This window comes from Amphiura filiformis, chromosome 11 (assembly GCF_039555335.1).
Source record: "Amphiura filiformis chromosome 11, Afil_fr2py, whole genome shotgun sequence".
Classification (NCBI taxonomy): domain Eukaryota; kingdom Metazoa; phylum Echinodermata; class Ophiuroidea; order Amphilepidida; family Amphiuridae; genus Amphiura; species Amphiura filiformis.
Genome location: NC_092638.1, coordinates 61,768,091 through 61,790,643, shown reverse-complemented (window position 1 = coordinate 61,790,643; position 22,553 = coordinate 61,768,091). Strand labels below are relative to the sequence as shown.

At 36.5% G+C, this 22,553-nt stretch overlaps 2 protein-coding genes across 2 annotated transcripts in view; one reads left to right on the top strand and one right to left on the bottom strand.

The window, feature by feature from the left end:
• The window catches only part of LOC140165109 (centromere/kinetochore protein zw10 homolog), a 128,348-nt gene that overhangs the window by 87,159 nt on the left and 18,636 nt on the right, over positions 1 to 22,553 (bottom strand). The gene's annotated exons all lie outside the window — the stretch shown is intronic.
• The window catches only part of LOC140165110 (uncharacterized), an 83,713-nt gene that overhangs the window by 56,988 nt on the left and 4,172 nt on the right, over positions 1 to 22,553 (top strand). The window contains exons 9-10 of the mRNA XM_072188538.1: positions 13,625 to 13,678; positions 14,738 to 14,891. Of these exons, the coding sequence (XP_072044639.1) occupies positions 13,625 to 13,678; positions 14,738 to 14,891 (208 nt within the window). The remainder of the gene's footprint in view (positions 1 to 13,624; positions 13,679 to 14,737; positions 14,892 to 22,553) is intronic.

Below are 22,553 nucleotides of genomic sequence, written 5' to 3'. Positions count from 1 at the left end.
TGACCTCACAGATGAATTCATCAAGTCGTTGCCATTCTAAATATGTTTACTTTTATATTCTTTAGACCAACAATTCCAGGGTTTAAGACCACCCTTAACCATACCCATATTCCTAACCCTGTATCCTCTGCCATGTACCATTATCATCAACATGGCTACCAGCCAGGCCTATAATGCAAAATATCGGTGTCTTATTACACTTTTTTTTCAAAATTTGTATTGTATTTTTGTGCACTTCAAGAAAAATAAAACATATTTCTATGTATTTGTTTTTAAACAAAATGGTGATGTCTGCTTCCTTTATTGATGTGCTGTATTTTAGATTTACTCACATCCCATTAAAAAGGTAAAGGGCGTAAACCATAAAATAACTTTTCCGTTGAAAAGCACGTAAAAATCAACTTTTTAAGCGGCATTTTTTACCAGGCGTGACAATATTTTTTACGTCATCCCTGTGTTAATTAAGGACTGAAATTTTATTTAAACTTCAATTTTGAGGAACTTTACAGATTCATTTTTTATTAAAAAATGAAAAGCGACACCGCTATTTCAACGCCATAAGTAGCATTAAAACTTGTTCCGTTAGCAGTAATTCGGACAGGGCCTACTTTTATTGTGAAATCGATTTGTATAATTTCATATCTATTTTAGTCATTAATAGGTTAGCATCTTTCATTTAAATCAGAACATGCCAACCTCACGAAGAACATGGTCCCTAAAGACACCACATTGTCTCTAGTAGCTATATACTTTTAACCGGAACTCATCACCATTGCACCTTGCGTGCAGTGATTTAGTGTAATACGCCATAAAGGTAAATCTTTACTGATTAGGCCAAACTCCACCATGAATTGTTGCACTGTGGGGGGGGGGGGTCACCACACCTCGGACAACGAATTTGTTACCTTCCCAGCATTTAAAAGTGCCGGCACCCGTTTATACACCTGGGTGGAGAGAAGTCAGTCATGCCAGTAAATGCTCTTCCTACCCAAGCATCCCACCAAAAACTGCTTTTATTGCAAACCCCCATATATCAGTACTTTTTTGGTGATTTTTTGATGGTTTCTCAAAATTGCTAAAGTGGATGTAAGGGGTTTTGCAACAAAGCTCTTCAAATAATTCTTGTGTAATATTTGAGAATAATTTAATATTAGACTTCAACACTAATACACTATACTGGTTAAATAATATTATTTTTGTAAAATACATACACTCAAAATGGGCGCCAATTAACCATGGGTTTTTAATTATTTTTGCATGTTCGGCATGTTTGTGGGACAAAAGTCAAAAGTCGCCCAATTGGGCTACCAAATGGTAGCTCTGGCAACCCTGAATAATGGAGATATCCAGTTTAAAGAAAGATTACATAATAAATAAATAGATATTCCAGTGTTGTACATTGCCATCATGTGTGTACATTGTATTGACCAGTCCTCACCATCATGGTTGCCAAACTCACAATTTGATCACCCAAATGGGTGACTTTTATAGATTTTCCCAGCAACTTTGGCACATTTCCTGTCACACAATAGTCACACCCCGGGGGGCTTTTTCCAAAAGGTGACTTTTCAACACTGGCTCCCAAAACATTCCAGTAGTTACGTGATATAGAAACGAATGGTTAACATAAAAATTGGGTGACTTTTTTGCTTATTTGTCCCACAATTAGGACTGAAAAGATTAGGTAACACTGCTCACCTTAACATCATTTGAGGTCCACATAAGAACAACATGGTAAATGACGAGCTATGTGAGACCCCGGATATCAAGAAAGGGCGCTTTGCTTTTGCGCGCATGCGCATAGTAGTGATTTCCGACTTTGAGCATGCTCATTTTAGTGATATCTCGACTTTGCGCACGTAATTAATTAAGATGCGCATTTGAGCGAATTCCCTAGTTTGCGCGGCCGAATTTCCGATTTTGAGCAGCGTCGCAAACTGGGAATTTCTTTGATATCATGCTCAAACAGCCAATTTCCAAGTTTGAGCAGCCTCATAAACTACTTCTACGGACGGTACAACTGTCAAAGCGGAGAAAATTATTGCTCTGAAGATTTAATTTTGCTTTCTATCATCGGAATTGTATATTATTATTATTATTATTATTATTATATTATTATTATTGTTATCATTAGTGTTATTAATATTATTATAAATATACTGTGGTTTTATTATTGTTATTAGCCGGACTATTTGTATTAGGCCTATAATAAAAGTCACATTGGAGAATTTAATTTGTTTATATTATTATTCTCTTTCTTCTGTTACTTATGTATTTATAATGTATCTTTTATCTATTTATAGGCTGTTTATTTATTTATTATCATAACATATTTTATCATTTATTGATTTATTATTATTTACTTAGTTGTTCATCTTACAAAATAAGTACCTTTTTGGGGAACTATATTGGTTATAAATAATAATAAAATAATGACAAACGATACAGGAAAGGATATCATAACAATTGTCCACTTGACAAGGTGATTAGCGCAATGTCACGTTATATAATAGGAACAATAGCTGAATGGCTAGGATATTGAATTCTTTGGTATTAATCATTGACTGGTGTGCTATCAATGGAATCTGTATAATATATATAAAATCAATGGATTCTATAATTTAACCAGATTCTTATCATTGATAAAAAAAATTAAAATCAGCCATCTTTCTTTTGTATGAAAATGTTTAATAAATCATAGACACGGTAACACCATGGCTGTCGAAAGATTTAAAAAAAGTTTAAAATGAAATCACACTTCTAAGCCCCTATATCACTAAACTTGAATGTTTAACATGTTTGAGTATATTGAGGGATAGTGCTTATAAGTTATAGCACTAAGAAAAAAAAGAAGGAAGGAAGGAAGGAAGGAAGAAAGAAACTGATATACCCAGATATGGAAGACCTATGTGGGCGCGTGAACAGGAAAAATAACGAGTATGAAGTTTAAAATGAAATATATATATTATCACTAAACGCATTATATAATGCAATCACTTTGTAAACATGTTTGAATGCTGAACATGTTTGATTGAGTATATGAAGGATAGTTTTTAAAAAGAAAGAAAAAAAAAAAAAACCAAAAGACAAAGCAATGTTTTCTTAAAAATGTGGATTCAAAGTAAAAGAAAGTCACTGAAAGAGAGAAAATAAATAAGAAAGAAATATATTTTATTTTTAATTTGAAAAATAAAGTCATCCCCTTATGGATGCTATTATAGGGCATGCAGTCTACAGCCTGGCCATGCACACGGCATAAAACGACCCACTTCTATGCTTCCAAATCTGGGTATTTGGTATACCCAGATAAGGAAGACCTATGTGAGAGCGTGAACAGGAAAAATAACGAGTTATATGATGTTTAAAATTAAATATATTGCTAAACACATTATTGCAATCACTTTTTTAACATGTTTAAATGTTAAACATGTTGTAGTGTAGAAAGAAAGAAAGAAAGAAAGAAAGAAAGAAAGAAAACAAATAAGAAAGAAATATATTTTATTTTCTTATTTGAAAAAGAAAATCACCCTTTACAAAGATCTTAATTAATTATCTAATTAAAGGATGCTATTATACAGTCTACAGCCTGACCATGCACACGGCATAAAACGACCAACTTCTATGTTTCCAAATCTGGGTATTTGATATACCCAGATATGGAAGACCTATGTGGGCGCGTGAACAGGAAAAATAACGAGTTATGAAGTTTAAAATGAAATATATATTATCCCTATAACGCATTATATAATGCAATCACTTTGTAAACATGTTTGAATGCTGAACATGTTGGAGTATAGGGATAGTTTTTAGAAAGAATGACAAAAAAACACACTGAAATTCCACCTAGTAGCATTTGGAAGACATTTGCATACCCTACTCGAATTAACAAACTTTCCTCTTTGAAAAATGTATACGGGTCTGTAGGAAGTGGCCATATAATTATTTCCAATTTGCGTGCAATGCAATAATAAGAATTAATATACTAAACTAACTATAAATTGCACACAGGTGACAAATGGAGCAGAAACTGTGTCAAATTATGTCAATCACTAATTATATCTTGTCTCATAGGGTAGGGTATGCAAATGTCTTCCAAGTAATGATAATTACAATGTTAAATATTTTCTAATGATGGAAAACATATATATTGTTGATAGAACGTTAGGTTACATTTTTGATAAATTCAGTAAAAGTTATATCAAGCGCGCTTGGAGATTAAGAACAAAATAATAACTCAAGCAAGTTATCACTATTATGAAGTTGACACTTATTCATGGCCTAAATGTACATAAATATGACATGTTTAATTTAATATCTGTAAATAATTCTTATGTTTTTGATGGAGACCTTGTACTTCCACTTATTTTGTGATGGTTATTATCTTTTATATGTTTAAACTTTTTATGTACTGTAATATTGATGTGGACGCCCCATCGGGTAGATGTGTGCCACTGTTGTAAAAGTGAAGATTCCAAATAAATATATCTATCTATCTATCTATCTCATATGAGAACTGTTATATCAGGCTCAAATATCTAGTGGCCCGTCGGGTCAGCATTGTTGGAAGTTATACTGGCCCAATGCAAGATACACTGGCGCAGGGCCACCGGACCACCGCTTAAATCTGTCCCTATACGGGTGAAACTGATAACTGATAATTTAGTTATTATCAAATTTACATTCTAAAAAACACAAACTATTCTCTTTAGCTGTCCTGTAATACCCTTTTCGAAGGAGCTTTTTTCTTCTTTGGAAAGGTCTAATGACCTCGGCAGAAATGACCATTATCAGCTGATACTGACTCTGCGGCTAATCACGGCGTAGGCCTATGCTACATAATATTATGCAATGACTCGCCAAAATATGAAATATACCCTTTATATTTACGTGTATTTTGCAAAGAAAAAAATCTTCCAAATCTGGGTGTGTAAAATACTCAGATTTGGAAGACAATAACTTTAATGCATTAGTGCATGTGCCGTGATGAGAAAAAGCGAAAGCGAAAACAAACGTTGTTATAATGCACGAGACATCAATGCATCATTTTTGTATTTAAATCCAACTCTAAACTTTGCATTATTACCCAATTGTTTTGGCATTATGTGCTCAAAATCAAGTCCATAAATGATATAATGGTGCTTATAATGCTTAATGGTGCCTGTTTAGTGTTTGTTTGTGTATGTGTTTGGCAGTGGCGTAACCAGCACATTTCAGAGGGTAGTGGGAAAAGGGGAAGGGGGGGGAACAACTTTTAAGGGGGAAAACTTTGACGAAAATGCCCGGGCAAAAATGGGCAAGAAGTACAATAAAAGGCCTAAAATCTAAAATATCAGGGCGACAAAGGACAAGACTTCTCACGGGGGTGGGGGAGGGGCCTGCCCGCACTTGGCTACGCTACTGGTGCCTATAGTAGGCCTAGATGTAAAAAAACAGGAGTGTGCTTTGTTAGGTAAATATAGGACCTGTATAATAGTTGATGAGGCGTTTGTGATGCCAGTTACATAGTGAGCTCAAAAGGTACTTTTCCGCATTATGCGCTCAACATCTACCATATGCGCACAACAATCAGCATGAGTCAGGGTTGAAAAACATTGCCCGATCGTAGGTCTACATACTTCATCTCTTGACCCCAGGCTCTTGACAGCTTTATAAGAAAGAAAGAAAGAAAGAAAGAAAGAAAGAAAGAAAGAAAGAAAGAAAGAAAGAAAGAAAAAAGAAAGAAAAGAAAGAAATAAAGAAATAAACTTAAGAATCAGAGGCTTTGAACTTTTCACCAAATGACCCTATGTTTAAAAATGTGGTGCAAGATAGGGCCTATACTGTTAAGCAGTGCAGTTTTCGAAATATCAGGCGGCAAAGGGACAAGACTTCTCACGTGGGTAGGGGAGGGGCCTGATGCCCGCCCTTGGCTACGCTACTGGTGCCTATAGTAGGCCTAGATGTAAAAAAAAACAGGAGTGTGCTTTAGGTAAATATAGGACCTGTATAATAGTTGATGAGGCGTTTGTGATGCCAGTTACATAGTGAGCTCAAAAGGTACTTTTCCGCATTATCGCTCAACATCTATCATATCGCACAACAATCAGCATGAGGCAGGGTTGAAAAACATTACACGATCGCAGGCCTACATTATGAATTCATCTCTTGACCCAGGCTCTTGACAGCTTTATAAGAAAGAAATAAATAAAAGAAAGAAATAAAGAAATAAACATAAGAAAGAAGGACACTTGAAGACCTGAGCGCCAAAGAAGACTGTAAGTCCATTGACCCTCAACATGTATACACTAAAGTTAGCGTAAGTTTCAGTATAGTTTGGTGATGTTTTATACATGTTCAGGGTGCGAAACAAATCTTTCACAACCTTTCATGATGTTTTCACCCTGGAACATATATTAAACATTATAAAACCCTAAGAAACTATACGTAACTTTTGTGTATACATGTTGAGGGGCCAAGTGGACTTACGGTCTTCTTGCGCTCAGGTCTTAACTCGGTGAAAGAAATCAAAGAATCGGAGGCCGGCTTTGAGCTTTTCACCAAATGGCCCTATGTTAAAATAATGTGGTGCAAGATATATAGTGTTTAGCAGTGCAGTTTTCGACACATTTATCCCATCGTATTGGAAGAGAGAATCTGGTATCATGCCAGCCTGATCGTGCAAACGATGAACTGGGCCACTAGCTTCCAAATCTGAGTGTTTGATATACCTAGATAGGGAAGACCTATTATAATGCGCCGTGAACAGGAAAAATAACTAATTCTGGAGTTTAAAATAAAATCAAAACCGCCCTATATCACTAAACACGTTATTGTCGATCAATTCAGTAAACATAATTAAATGCTAAACAAGAAATATTTCCCTGTTTATTCCGGTGATTTCAAACATTAAGTTGACCGATTCCAATTGAAGCTTTGACATTGTTTAGACATTATAAATAATGTCAAAATTCCGCATGATGCAGTGTTGAAAACATTAAAAGCGATCGTGAGGCCTACATTTAATGACTTCATCTCTTGACCCCGGCTCATGACAGTTGCACACCATTATCAAATTGAAGGAGAAAAAGAAAGATAGAAAGAAAGAGAAACAGAAAGAAAGAAAAAAATTAAGAAAGAAAAACAGAAAGTTAAGAAAGAAAGAAAAGAAATTAAAAAAATAATCAAAGACAGAAATTAAAGAAAAGAAAAAACGAGCACCTTAATATGGAAAGAAACTTAAGAAAGAAGGACACTCGAGGAAAGAATTGGAGGATTTGAGCTTTTCAAGCAAAATGACCCTGCATGTACGTACTAGGCTATATAGGCCTAATAATATATCGAGCTGTAACCAATGACCGGGGAACTCATCACGGTGAGGAGGAGATAACGCCGATGTAACCTGTCAATCTTAATTATCTCATGGCCCCAAAACCCCCAAAATAGTATGTTTTAGACCATGGTCTAAATATACACAACTTTGCATTTGTTCCAATACGTATGCTCCTTTCAGAAAGGACTCACAGGAAAGGATATACAATATAGACTTTTAGCATTTCAAAACTTTAAAAGAAGGACTCAAATCCTCTGAACATGCTGAAAGAGTCAGAGGATTTGAGCTTTTCACCAAATGACCCTATACTATACTACACTCCTCAAAAGATTTAAAAGATCAGATGAAAAATTATCAGCATTTTTTAAAACAAAGGATATGATGATAATATTATTGATAATTGTGCTTGATCTTTCAAAAGGCAAAGTAGCATATGGCCTAAAGTAGGCCCTATAAGGCTCGTGATCATGACATGACACTCGGCTAAGCAAACTTGACTTTCAGTACGATGCGTTTTCACACAATCCGAAATTATATGGTTATAATGATGCATCATATCACACTGGCCTATACACAAATCGGATAATCCACTAAGTATTTTGAAATGAAATGCTCAAATAATATTATAAATACAGATATCAAAAAAGCCTGCATGACAAGGTATTAAAGTGAAATAACCCTTCTGGCTATTTTAGTCTGAATATGACATTATCTCTATATTTCACTATCCAACATTTAGGCCTACCGGCTATTTCATCAAAAGACTCTATATACCATCAACCTGTAAACCTCGGCTTGCATAGATGTAGGCATAGGGAGTGGGGGTATTTGTGTGTAGGCCCACTCTACTGGTCCCGGGATAGGGCCTATATATAGGCCTATATATGATATCAAAATGAATCGATGCACGCAAACGGTACTGTTTCTTGTTTTGTTTTTAAAAAAAATTTGTTCTTAACAATTTGCCATTCAGTATAGTCTTTGAACGCGTCATCAGAGCTTTCAACATGGTTGAAATAATTATACTAATTTATTTATTTATAAAAACGACTGCAAAAAGAGACTAGTTCGTGCGCAAACTAGGAAATTCCCATGAGTGCGCAGATGCTCAAAACAAAGATTTCACGAGTTTGAGCATGATGCATAAAACATAGATTTCGAGTTTGAGCATGATGCTAAACTCAGGAAATCCCAAAAGGACGCAGCTTTTAAGAGCTGCGCATATCAAGGAATTGCTGGGTTTGAGCAGCTTTGGGATGCGCAAACTCATGATATCACCATTTCCCGCATGCGCATTTTTCTGCGTAAACTCATGAAATACGGTATATTACATACATGAAATGACACTGTGCAATGAGATAAAATAGGTGTACACTTCTGGGTTTGAACGGTTCCATGGGATGATGCTATTCAAATATCTAACTATATGTTTATGCAGCCTTCAGGTACTTAGTTATATCAAAATTATTGTTCTCCATCTGTTTTTGGTGTTTTTAATAATAATATATCTGCAGGTCTTGACGTTTGAGGCGAGTGATTGCTCTCGCTCGCCACCACTCGCCCAAACTCAATTTCTAGTGAGCCAATTTCCACTCGTCATAGACAATAAATATCGCTCTGTGCGAATCGCCATGATCACCCAATTGATTTTATACAAAAGTACAGCTTATTTAAAAACAATTAAGTTCTACATTTTTAGCTCTAAAACTTTAGATATCATTTTTTTTTTTACTGAGGATTGCTTTTGTATTTTTTTCCATGTTTAAATAAGTGGTACTTTTGTACATTTCATTTTATGTACCTTTTAAAGATTTTTTTCAACATTTTTTCAACATTGACAATTATGCTCCCAAGTATTGCGGAACATTTTCCAGAGTCACCCAATTGGGCGACGAAATTGTGGACTTGGCAACACTGAGTGTAAATAAAGAAATATTGACTTTCCACTCTAGTGTGTGAATTGATTAGTCTGGCCACAGAACAATGTGGTAAATAATGGTTACATCACTACTTGTATTAATCATAGACTGTAAAACTCCAGTCTATGTATAATGCTGTGCATAGACCATGTTGTCCATGTACACTGCATATAGCACCATTTATGTTTATGAGATAAATATAAATTAGGTGCATAAGGTTTCCATATGATTGTGAGGCTGTGTTACACAATCATATAAAGCCCATGTGACTTCTCTTCTCCAGTCTACTTTATGGTTAGTACCAGCATCAGGTTTGTTTACTTATTGATTGTCATTAATATTGTCAACTGCAGTTTTGTATGTACATATACTGCGCCAAAAAAGTATCCTTACAGTTGGAAAAATAATCACAATTTCAAAACTGAACCATATTTTGGTAAATTTGTTTTTGTAATAGATGCACTATCTAATCCTGTACATTATGACACCACATTGAATCCAATGTGACCTCAAGAAGTAAAGTTACAAGCAATTGAATAGACGAAGGTCCAGTTTTAAAAGTGACAAACTGGCCTATACAAGGCGCAAAAAGATTCCAACAAACACAACAAAGAGACAACACAGTTTCGTCAATGAAGCGTTATTTAAAGCAGTTTTTATTTCAGTTTTTACTTGTCTGTACTTTTCATAGCTTTCATTTTATTAGTCAGTTCTTTTGTTTCAGTTTTCATTTGTTCCTTTTGTTTTAAATTAAAGCCAAACGCATAAATTAGCCATTCACCACTCTCAAACCAGATTTGTGGTCTGTTGAGTTTTGAATAGGCCAGTTTGTCACTTTTGAAACGGGACATTCTTCTAATCAAATGCCTATAACTTTACTTCTTTAAGTCACATTGGATTCAATGTGGTGTCATAATTTGCAGGATTAGATAGTGCATCTATTAAAAAAACAAATTTACTCCAATATTTTTCAGTTTGGAAATTGTGATTATTTTTCCAAATGTAAGGATACTTTATTGGCGCAGTATAGTATACAAGTAGTAGTAGCTCGATGGTACTAGTAGTAACTAAACAACTGACGTGGCTGAGGAAAATATCAGCTATCACATACTTTTTGAATTTTGACGATTGAGCGCCCCGTTTTTGAAATAAAAGAATTTTACTAAACTACCTCATTTTCAGCCCGTTCTACAGAGTCATAGTACATGTATATCTATCAATGACTGTAGATGCCTCATGCGCTGATGCACAGTGATTAGCACTCAGAATACAGATCATTGATAGATATTTGAATCCCTGGAAAGGTCTGAAAATGAGGAAGTTTTGTAAAATTCTTAGATTTCACGAATGCTGTGGTCAATTGTCAAAATTCAAAAAGTATATGACAGCTTAATTATTCCTCAATGCACACCAGTTATTTAGTTATGTATAGTTGTTATTTAAAATAACCAAATAATTAAGTTTCAGACAATACATCAGTTCCCGTAATATTTTTCTAAAATGCTGTAGAGTGTCGGGAACAATACATTTTTCCAACAAAGTCTGGATCAATCCATTTAGTTCAATGGGTAAGACTAAGAAATATCATTGTACCACTTTATCATCGAATATGCTGTGGCGATGACATAATAATAATTTGGATGCAAGTGTTGTCAGAGAAAATAGCAATTATATTCAAGGAATTTGTGTAGAACTATAAATAATATTTGTGAATGCAAAAAGAACTACTTTATAGAAGAATACTGACCCTATTTTTGGAAATTCCTGAAAAAGGTTTTTGGGTTTTTGCTTGTGTTCAACATTTTAGTTGTTTTGTAATGTTAGTTGATTCATTTTGACACCAAAATTGTCTGATTTTTCATATTTTGAGCCTTAATTAATACAAACAGTAGAGTTTGCTAGTAATTAAAAAAAAAAAAAAAAAAAAGAAATCCCGACCGACCGACCCAATTTTTAAATTCAATTGAGGGCAAGCAAACAATTTTTTTTTTCTTGGCCTAATATTGAATAATTTTTCAGGTACTCTGAAAGTTTGTGTGTGATTTTCAGTTTTAATATCTCTATTTTTTTCAAACCTGATTTTATTACTCTATTTGTAATGATTTACAGTTATATAAATATGATACACAGTCTTAACCTAAACAGTCACATTTGTTGTGTCCGTAGCTTAACAGGGCAATTTCCTAACGTTGTAATTCACAGTGAAATTTGAGCATAAATTTGCTTTCTATTTATGTTTACACGGGGGGCATGGAGGGAAATGCCCCCCAGTCAGAACTCTTGCCGCCCCTGTTGCCCCCCCCCCCAGTAAAAACTGAAAAATTACGAAAAATACCACTTTTTGCAGCAATTTTGATTTACCCCCGCTTTTTTAGGCAAACATAACAAATGTAAAAGTTGACTAACATTGTGGCTGTAAAGTACATTCTTTGTAACTTACAAATATAACAAATTCTCTTACACAGTCAACAATACTATGTCTTACGAACAATACAACAACTCCATCAGCCCAGTGACATCACAACCAGTGGGTAACTCCCCAGCCCCCGGTGCCACGCCCATAAATGGGGTAACCATACGGACCCTACAGGACACGACCACAGATGCGGAGTTCGCCGGAAAGCTAGTGGTTGAGGCGTTTAGGGGGAAAATTGCTCACAATGTGACGGAACAGAAGTAAGATATAAAATAGTTTTCCATGTAGGTGAGAGAAATTGAGTTAGCACAAAAATGTATTGCCTTTGATAATAATGTCGAAAGACCCCCCTTTTTGGATTTCGCAGCTCCGAAAGACGCCCTATATTTGACCAAAATAGAGCTCCAAAATACCCTTGATTTTGATAATTTCAGCTCTAAAAGACCCAAAAATTTCTCATTCCTCATATTTCTGTTTTTTTCTGACGATTTTCAACCAAAAACCCAAGAAAGACCCTTGATTTTGACTGTTCGCAGCTCCAAAAGACCCCATTTTACTTGTTCGCAGCCCGGTTTGCAGCTCCAAAAGACCCTATTTTACCAGTACGCCGTCAGCTCCCAAAGACCCACCACCTCAAAATTCCGGGGGAACATACCCACCAAAATTTTTGATTTGCCCCCCCCATTTCACCGCTTTCGTCCACAGCATGTAAGACTTCCCATGTGATGCCCTATCCAACAGCCGTTTCCGGCATGTGAGACTTTCTATAAACACCCTGTCCTTATGTGCGTGTGAGGATCTCCATGTGACAACCGTCCATCCTCTGCATGAGGCATGCTATGTGACACTGCTTTCGTCCACGACGTGTGTGACTCCCATGTGATGCCCTATCCAACAGCCATTTCCGGCATGTGAGACTTTCTATAAACACCCTGTCCTTATGTGCGTGTGAGGATCTCCATGTGACAACCGTCCATGCATCCTCTGCATGAGGCAGGCTATGTGACACCACATCCATCCATCGCATGTGAGACTCCCCATGTAACAACGCGAATGTCCATAGAATCATGTGAATGTTCCTCATGTGATGCCTGGTCATTCCCGGAAGAGTGAGGCTCCCTGTGTGAAGTCATGTCTGTCTTCAACATGCAAGGCTCTCCATGGGATGCTGTGTCAATGGACTATTCCATTTAAAATCCACACTACCCCTGTGGAAGAGGGAGTATGAGTTTTGAATATAATAGACAGTTGGGTAACTTCCATTCCATTTGAAATACTCACTCCAGTTGTGGAAGATAAAAAGTAAAGACATAATACAGGGGGAGTATAGGTTTCAAAATGATTAACCCTGACCAATTACATTTGAAAAACATACTCCCCCTGTGAAAGATATTTCCAAAATCTTCCACAGGGGTAGTGTGGATTTCAACTGGAATAGCCCAATGCTTGTGAGATTCCCCCATGTGAGGCCTGTCCCTTCCCGCTGTGTGAGACTCCCCCATGTGAGGCCTGTCCCTTCCCGCTGTGTGAGACCCCATGTGTGACATTCCAGTCCCATATAACGAGCCTTCTGGTTGCATTTCAGGTTGCCTGCCACGGCAAAGTACATGGCGGCCATTAACAGGGGGCAGACCCCCGCTTTCTACCAAAGAACGCTGATCGCAGAGTTAGAGGGCGTGCCAGTTGGGCTTATGCAACTGAAATTCCACGGGGACAAATATCTCAAGTAAGTTCATCTCAATTGTCTGTCCAGTCATGGTGGATTAATTAATGTACAATTCTGAAATTATGATAGTAAAAGGGTAATCCGCATAGTTTGTGGACTGTGTGTAAAAACCCTGTTCTTTTCTAATGAGCATACCCAAATCAACCAAATTAAGCTGGTTGTCAGTTGGAACACAATATTTCCAAAATAGAACCAAGCTACTCAAAATTAATCAAATTTTATAATTATTTGTTTTTATTGAACCTTATTTATAGCACTGCTGATGATAACGTCCTCATATCGGAGCTGGGATGCTGGCGCACTCTCAGGTACGTAATCTAGGCCTGGAATTAAATTGCTTCAATCACAAAATTCTAAGTCTAAATCTACTTTTAAAATTGAAAACTTTTAAAAAGCTATTCCATTTGAAATCCACACTACCCATGTGGAAGACTTTGGAAATATCTTCCACAGGGGAGTATGAATTTTAAATGGAATTAGCACATTAGGCAGCTCCATTTGAATTTCATATACCCTCTGAGAAAGATTCAACCTGAATCTTCCATAGACGGAGTGCAAGTTTCAAATGGAGCCGCCTAATGTGCTAATTTCATTTAAAATCCATTTAAAATCCATACACCCTCTGTGGAACATATTTCCAAAATCTTCCACAGGGGTAGTGTGGATTTCAAATGAAATAGCCCATTATGTTCACGTTCTGTCAGCAAATCATAAGACTATTTTGTATAGAAGCTGAAGTACTGAAACTGATATTAAAAGTCTAATGTATTCTTGAAAATTTGTACTGGACCAACAAACCACACATGATGAACAAGTAATCTGTACCTGTGGTACTACACTAATATAAACTATGGGCCGACTTGATTTGCAGTCAGCGTGCACCCAACTGCAAATACTTTGTATTCATGTCATACTCTATTAACGACATCAAAATGCATTAAAATTCAATGCATTTTGAAATCATTAATAGACTATGACATGAATACAAAGTGATCAATTTTCATATTAAAAATACAAAACATCTTGAATTTTTTTTTTTTTTTTTAGTCAACCATGAATGATCCTAGCATTTAGGTCTAGGTCCAGGGACACTATAAAACCCAAAAAAAAACTTTAAAATTTTTTTTTTTTTTTTTTTTTTTTTTTTTTTTGGAATTTCGGGGATCGAAATGGTGGCAGCCATATTTTGAATGTTGGAAATACCCCTTAAGTAATGAAGAACCCTTTAAGCGAATTGCACCAACTAGCTTTATGAGCCTAGTTTTCAAAAAGGGTTATTTGCATTCAAATCTAGTTCTCACCTTCGTATCCAATTTTCGGCGGGTAGTGCCCATATGCAAATTAAGTCGGCCTTATACCTCTTTCAGGTTTGTATGCTTTACTTTGGTTACGGATGAGGATGTGAAGCTAGGGAAGTGTTACGTGGATCATATTTGTGTGGACGATAGTGCCCGGGGGCGGGGCGTTGGCAAGCTGCTGTTGGACAGGGCAGATTACGAGGCCCGTCAACGTCAATGTCATGTGAGTTCATTTTTGTATTGTTTAATATCAATTCCCTTATCAAACTGTTCAAAGTTCAAACATTAACCTTACCTGGCTTTTTTTTTTAACCAGATTTTTCTGTTAGAAACTATAATTATGCAGAGAACTGCACAGTCTGATGAAGACCCGGTGAATGGGTCGCTACGTTACTAAAAATCGTTGGCGAGTCCAGAATTTGATTCATATTATTGTCTATTTTATACTACTGGAAGACTTTCATAACCTTGTAAGGAACAATTTCGGGCATGATCGCCTCAAATTATGCAGAGAACTCAAAAGTCTCTGCGCAGTCTGATGAAGACCCGGTGAACGGGTCGCAATGTTACTAAAAATTGTTTGCGAGCCCAGAATTTGATTCATATTTTTGTCTATTGTATACTGCTGGAAGACTCAAAACATTCGGGTTTAGGTGGGTTTAGGTTTTATTAAACAGATGCATCGCAGCCAAAGGCTGAATTGAGTACCGTTTTACAAAAATACAATATAAATATAAATATACATCAATACAAGATTATACAAAAACAGACCAAATAGATGAGACATATCAAAATGTGAGCAATCAAAAAACAACAACTTTGGATGGAGTCTGAGGAGAATGAAGAGGATTGAAGACAGAGGCGAGACAACCTACTTATTGAGAAGATGGATATAGTAGGGTACCGGGCTGTTGGCGAATCTTTCAGTGCGCATTGTCAGCCTGGAAAACTCATCATCATTCCTGAGACTCCTACCATGGACCTCCTTCCTTCTCGAGGGAGAAGCCCGCTAGTGCGTTCACATGATGGAAGCGACTGAGCAAAAGTAAGGCAGTGACTTTCCTCCTAGTGGAAAGGGGTCCAAGTTGCAAGTACTGAGAGCATGTTTGTAAGAAATGAACTTGTTATAACCTAATATAATCTTGCAGGCCCTCTTCTGGATACGTTCAATCATCAAGGCCTCTCTTCTGGATACGTTCAATCATCAAGGCCTCTCTTCTGGATACGTTCAATCATCAAGGCCTCTCTTCTGGATACGTTCAATCATCAAGGCCTCTCTTCTGGATACGTTCAATCATCAAGGCCTCTCTTCTGGATACGTTCAATCATCAAGGCCTAATTCATAACCTTGAAAGGAATTATTCATTCAATGAATGGAACAGTCCATATTTCACTGCATGAAAATATTCTTACTATTGTACTCATAAACATTTTATGTATGGATACCATTCTCTCGTTTCAGACCATATACCTCAGTGTTTTGACAACTAACCGTGCTATGAGACTGTATGAACGCCATGGCTATCATGTGACCAAAACAACGAGTATGTGTGGCTGTCTGTACTGCTGTATTGGACCTCCAGGGGTGAGTCATTCACTATTGAGTGAACTGTAGAGCAACATATTATAGCATTGTTCCAAACTTTTTCAAGGTTCCATAATACAGGCCAATTTTTTTTTGCTTGTCCTGACTGTCTCAAACGTTCTGACTGAAAAACTTTTTTCCTTGAATTATTTCTAAATAACCAAGACGATTGAAAGTTAGCATTAAACATGTATTCTTCCGTGAGAATCCACTTGGATTCATGCACACTATCACAGATTTATTCTAGGCTTGATTATGAATTGTTGTCTGAACATATTTTTGTCCGTCTGCCCACCCACCCACCCTTTATTTCTTATTCATGTAATAGAACTGAAATAATACAAAATCCAACAATTTCAAAAGCGATGTAACCAGGATGGATGGTCATGTAATAATGGGCTATATTCCGTTTGAAATCCACACTCCCCCTGTGGAAGATTTGGAAATATCTTCCCCAGAGGGAGTATGTTTCTTAAATGGAATTGGCACATTAGGCAGCTCCATTTGAATTTCATATACCCACTGATGAGAAAGATTCAACCTGAATCAATGGAGCTGCCTAATGTGCTAATTCCATTTAAAATTCAGACTCCTTCTGGGAACACATTTCCAAAATCTTCCACAAGGGAGTGTGAATTTCCAATGGAATAGCCCAATGGAACTGTCAACTGAATACTAATGATATTGTTCTGTTGTATTTTGTTTTCTAGAAACTGTATGAGATGGAGAAACCCCTGTCTACAAACATTCCATGAAATTTGACAGTTGCCGCATCAGAATTCAAATCACGCCACAGTGTAAAGACCAACAGACTATTAAAAAGTATTTGTATGAAGAATTCTTTTTAACATTTAACAATCTTAGCAATCTGCTTGGCTTATCCTCGTACCTGAACCATATCGTATCTTGCGACAGATATGTGTGTAGTACTGTGTACAACATATGATGATTATACAGCGTTGTTGGTGTAAACTTGATAAGTTCATCTGTGAGGTCAAATTTGGGCCAAAATGCTCATTTTGGCCCAAAGTCCCAAAATACTGTTTTTTGGCCCACTTCTTTTTCGTACATCCTACCAAAAAAATTCTTGGGCCAAAATTGTATTTTTTATTAATTTTTAAAAACTAGATAAAAATATCTAGGAGCCGTTTTTTTATTTTTTTGAATTTATGACCAACTTCACCAAAAATATTTGAAATTTGGGCGAAAATCAGGCTTTGTTATGATTTTTTTGAAAATTCAGCATTTTTTGACCATTTTTGGTGCAAATTTCTCGAAATGTCCACAATTCCAGGGTTAAGACCACCCTCAACCATACCCAGAATCCTAACCTTGTATCCTCTGCCATGTATCATTACCATCAACATGGCTGCCGGCCAGGCCTATAATGCAAAATATCTGTGTCTTATTACACTTTTTTTCAACATTTTTATTGTATTTTTGTGCACTTAAAGAAAAATAAAACATATTTCTATGTCTTTGTTTTTGAAAAACTTTTGGTGATGTCTGCTTCCTTTATTGACGTGCTGTATTTTAGATTTACTCGCATCCCATTAAAAAGGTAAAGGGCGTAAACCACCAAATAACTTCTCTGTTGAAAAGCACGTAAAAATCAACTTTTTTAAGCGGCGTTTTTTACGTGGCGTGACAATATTTTTCCTTTTTACGTCATCCCTGTGTTAATGAAGGACTGAAATTTTATTTAAGCTTCAATTTTGGGGAACTTTACAGATTCAGTTTTTTATTAAAAAATGTTGAAAAGCGAAGCCGCTATTTCAACACCAAAACTAGCATTAAAACTTATTCCGTTAGCAGTATTTGGACAGGGCCTACTTTTCTTGTGAAATCGATTTGTATAATTTCATATCTATTTTAGTCATTAATAGGTTAGCATCTTTCATTCAAATCAGAACATGCCAACCTCACATGGTCCCTAAGGACACCACATTGTCTCTAGTAGCCATATACTTTTAACCGGAACTCATCACCATTGCACCTTGCGCGCAGTGATTTAGTGTAATACGCCATAAAGGTAAAGGAATCGAACCTGCATTTTTTACAGGACTGAGTGCCCATCTTTACTGATTAGGCCAAACTCCACCATGAATTGTTGCACTGTGGAGGGGGGTCGCCACACCTCGGACAACGAATCTGTTACCTTCCCTGCATTTAAAAGTGCCGGCACCCGTTTATACACCTGGGTGGAGAGAAGTCAAAGTCATGCCAGTAAATGCTCATCCTACCCAAGCATCCCACCAAAAACTGCTTTTATTGCAAACCCCCATATATCAGTACTTTTTTGGTGATTTTTTGATGTTTTCTCAAAATTGCTCAAGTGGATGTAAGGGGTTTTGCAACAAATCTCTTCAAATAATTCTTGTGTAATATTTGAGAATAATTTAATATTAGACTTCAACACTAATACACTATACTGGTTAAATAATATTATTTTTGTAAAATACATGCATCACTCAAAATGGGCGCCAATTAACCATGGGTTTTTAATTATTTTTGCATGTTCGGCATGATTTGTAAAATTATAATATTGTCTTCGCTTTTGATCATCATTGCGTTCAAAAGAAAATATGTGTGGTGTAAGTTTTTCACATTTTTATTTCAAAAGTACCGCCAACAAGGGAACTTACATGCAAACTTGGCACCCTGCTTGACACTAAGAAGCTACTTCATGCTTAAATCATCTTAAGTTACTTGTGATTATTGAGATGGGAATATTGTAAACCTAATCCTGGGGCCAAAGTGTTCTTTATACATATATGTGTGAGCAAATGATATTGTGAGTAATCAGATGCGATTATCGCTGCCCCCCCAGTTTGGTGTTTTTGTGTTAAGGACCATTAAAAGAATATCCAATTTAACAATATTTTGGAAGTCGGCTTTTTCAAAAATTAATTTTTTTAAAGAATTTCACAGGTAAAATTGTCAAAGTAGCCCAAGTGCCGTGAACTTGAGGGAGCACTTTCTTTTGATGTGGGACAAAAGTCAAAAGTCGCCCTATTGGGCTACCAAATGGTGGCTTTGGCAACCCTGAATAATGAAGATATCCAGTTTAAAGAAAGATTACATAATAAATAAATAGATTTTCTAGTGTTGTACATTGCCATCATGTGTGTACTTTGCCATCATGTGTGTATTGACCAGTCCTGACCACCATGGTTGCCAAACTCAACAGTTGATCACCAAAATGGGTGACTTTTATAGATTTTCCCAGCAACTTTGGCACATTTCCTGTAACACAGAAACCAATTTTTAAGAAAAAATTGGGTGACTTTTCAACACTGGCTCCCAAAACTTCAAGTCCTTACCTGTCTCGTAGAAACGAATGGTTAACATAAATATTGGGTGACTTTTTCGCTTATTTGTCCCACAATTAGGACTGAAAAGATTAGGTAACACTGCTCACCTTAACATCATTTGAGGTCCACATAAGAACAACATGGTAAATGACACTGTGCAATGAGATAAAATAGGTGTACACTTCTGGGTTTGAACGTTTACATGGGATGATGCTATTCAAATATCTAACTATATGTTTATGAAGCCTTCAGGTACATGTACTTATAGTTACCGTATATCAAAATGATTGTTCTCCATCTGTTTTTGGTGTTTTTAATAATAATATATCTGCAGGTCTTGACGTTTGAGGCGAGTGATTGCTCTCGCTCGCCACCGCTCGCCCAAACTCAATTTCTAGTGAGCGAATTTCCACTCGTCATAGACAATAAATATCGCTCTCTGTGAATCACCATGATCACCCAAGTTTCAGCACTTTCAATATATTCATTCGATATATTATAATAAATTAGCCTTTTCTTGAAATAATGTTATTCAACATCTTCAACAGTCCGTAAGCCTAAGTATAATTGTCATGAATGAACTGTCAGATCTAGAGAGTGATTTGACCACTACATTCTACTACTAGAGAGTGCTTCAACCACTCGCCTAACATCATACTAGCGAGTGATGACCACTCGCTTTTAAAATCTAGACAGGGCCTGTACCTGCCTCATCCAAAACATTTCCTCACATCTACCCTGTCCAAACATAATTTGCATCCACTTGAAATAAACAGATTTTGAAATATGTGACGTGTCATGTCAAAAGGAGACACTTTTGGGCTTGGGCAAGTTATCAATTTTGAGGTTTTTACATATCTTAAATATAGCGATATTTTGCTCCACAACACTGTTTTCCCCAATGAAATCGGACATTCCTAAGCAAAGATATTGAGTTTGTAAATTATGGTATTAAAAAATTGGAATTTGAGATACATGTATCAGCCTTTAAAAATATTATTGACAATGTTGAGAGTAGGAATTACCTTGAAAAATGTCTCAAAAAATACAAGATGCCAGTTATATTCCGGTCTGAAAAATATTTTTAACATTAATAACATCACAAATTTGCAACAAACCCAAATTGTGAAAAAAATCACCCGCGGGCAGATTTTTGGCTATTTCTCCATTTACGATCCTGCCCAAAAGTGTCTGTTTTTGACATGACACGTCACATATTATGGAGTGGTAAGTGTGCTAGCCATTTCAAGTGGAACCAATGGGTGTCTTTGGAAGAGACAGGCTTTTTCAGATACACCAAAATCGGATGGAAAATAATCATTTTGATATGTATAAATGTACACATCATGCATATCACATCTTTGATAACTTCATACATTAATTTCTTATTTCTCTTTATTTGTAACTAAGGCCTTGTGCTGATACTGAATTGTAAAACAGTGGAGTGAAATGACTCTCGGAAATGGGTCTGGAAAATGTTACTATTTAATTAATGAGAATATCAGTAAAGTGATAATTCAGATAGCAAAATAAAAGAATCAAATTTTGGTCATTAGGCTATAGATATGAAAAACTTAAGCTAACACCTATTACAGTTTAATATTCATGATTTATAGTCCACGCATTCTAAGTATAAAGCATATGCCATTCACTAACAAAAGGAATTGTATGTGTTACTAAAGTCTTGTAATCCAAATCCATTTTAAATGGGTATGATTCAGAGATGCCACTAAGAACCACTCAAAAAGTCTGAAAAACCTGACGTAAATTTAGAGTAAAAAGTCCCAAAATGGGCTGAAAATAAATAAAAGTGCGGATATTTTGACTTTATAAAAGTAAGAATTCAGACAAAAGTAGGAAAAGTGGCATCTCTGATGATTTCCATTAAATTTTAATTTTGCAATTCTTTACTCAAAATGCCGAAATGGTAACTTACAGGAAAGTTTACTGTCCATTTTGACCCGAATTAATGAGTGGGGTATTGACTCTTTGTAATCTACAAAGTTTAACAAACAAATTCTCTTAGTCTCAAGTCTCCAATTCTCTTCAACACAGTCAACAATATGTCTCGTGAAAAGTACAACAACAACTTCAGCCCAGTGCTATCACAGCCCACAGCTAATCCTACAGCCCCTGGCTCCACGCCCATAAATGGAGTAACAGTACGGCCCTTACAGGACACGCCAACGGATGCTGAATTCGCCGGAAAGCTTGTGACTGAGGCATTCAAAGGGAAAATGGTTCACAATGTGACGGAACGCAAGTAAGATATATATATTTGCATATGATATACATGTACAAAGGTTTGATAGCCAAACTATGAGGACATTTGTTTATTTCAAAAATGATATATGTGTGTACGACTATGGTTTTTTTTTGCTCGTTAGAATTAACATTAATATTATGAATTGTATACACAACCGTATGGTCCATACGACACTGTATCCATCTGTCACTAGCATGCAGGGTTGTAGCCACAGTGGTTGGCGCTGGTCGGCAATAACCAGTACTCAGCCTGACCGACCGACCGGCACTGAAGGAAATTATACATGTAGGTCTTGCCGACCAGCACTAAAATGATAAATTGTCCTCAAAACAGCTGTCAAATGCCATTACTGTCAAGAAATTGGTATTCTGATTCAATTTTCTCTTTTAATTTTGGCCGGCACTAAAATTTAGCTAGCTACAAGCCTGATAGCATGTGAGGATCCCCATGGCTATGTGATGCCTTGGTCCATCCCTAGCATGTGAGGCTCCCTACATAACAACAAGACTGTCAATGGAAGGGAGGTTCCCCATGCGACGCACCGTTTATCCCCGGGTATGTCAGGCTGCCCATGTAAAGCCCAGTCTGTTTCCAGCATGCGAGGTATGTTACGCTGCATCCATCCTAGGCTTGAGAGACTCCCCAAATGACGCCCGTCTTGTTTCCGGCTTGCGATGACCCCCGTGTGACACCCTCATTTTCATATGACAAGCCTTCTGG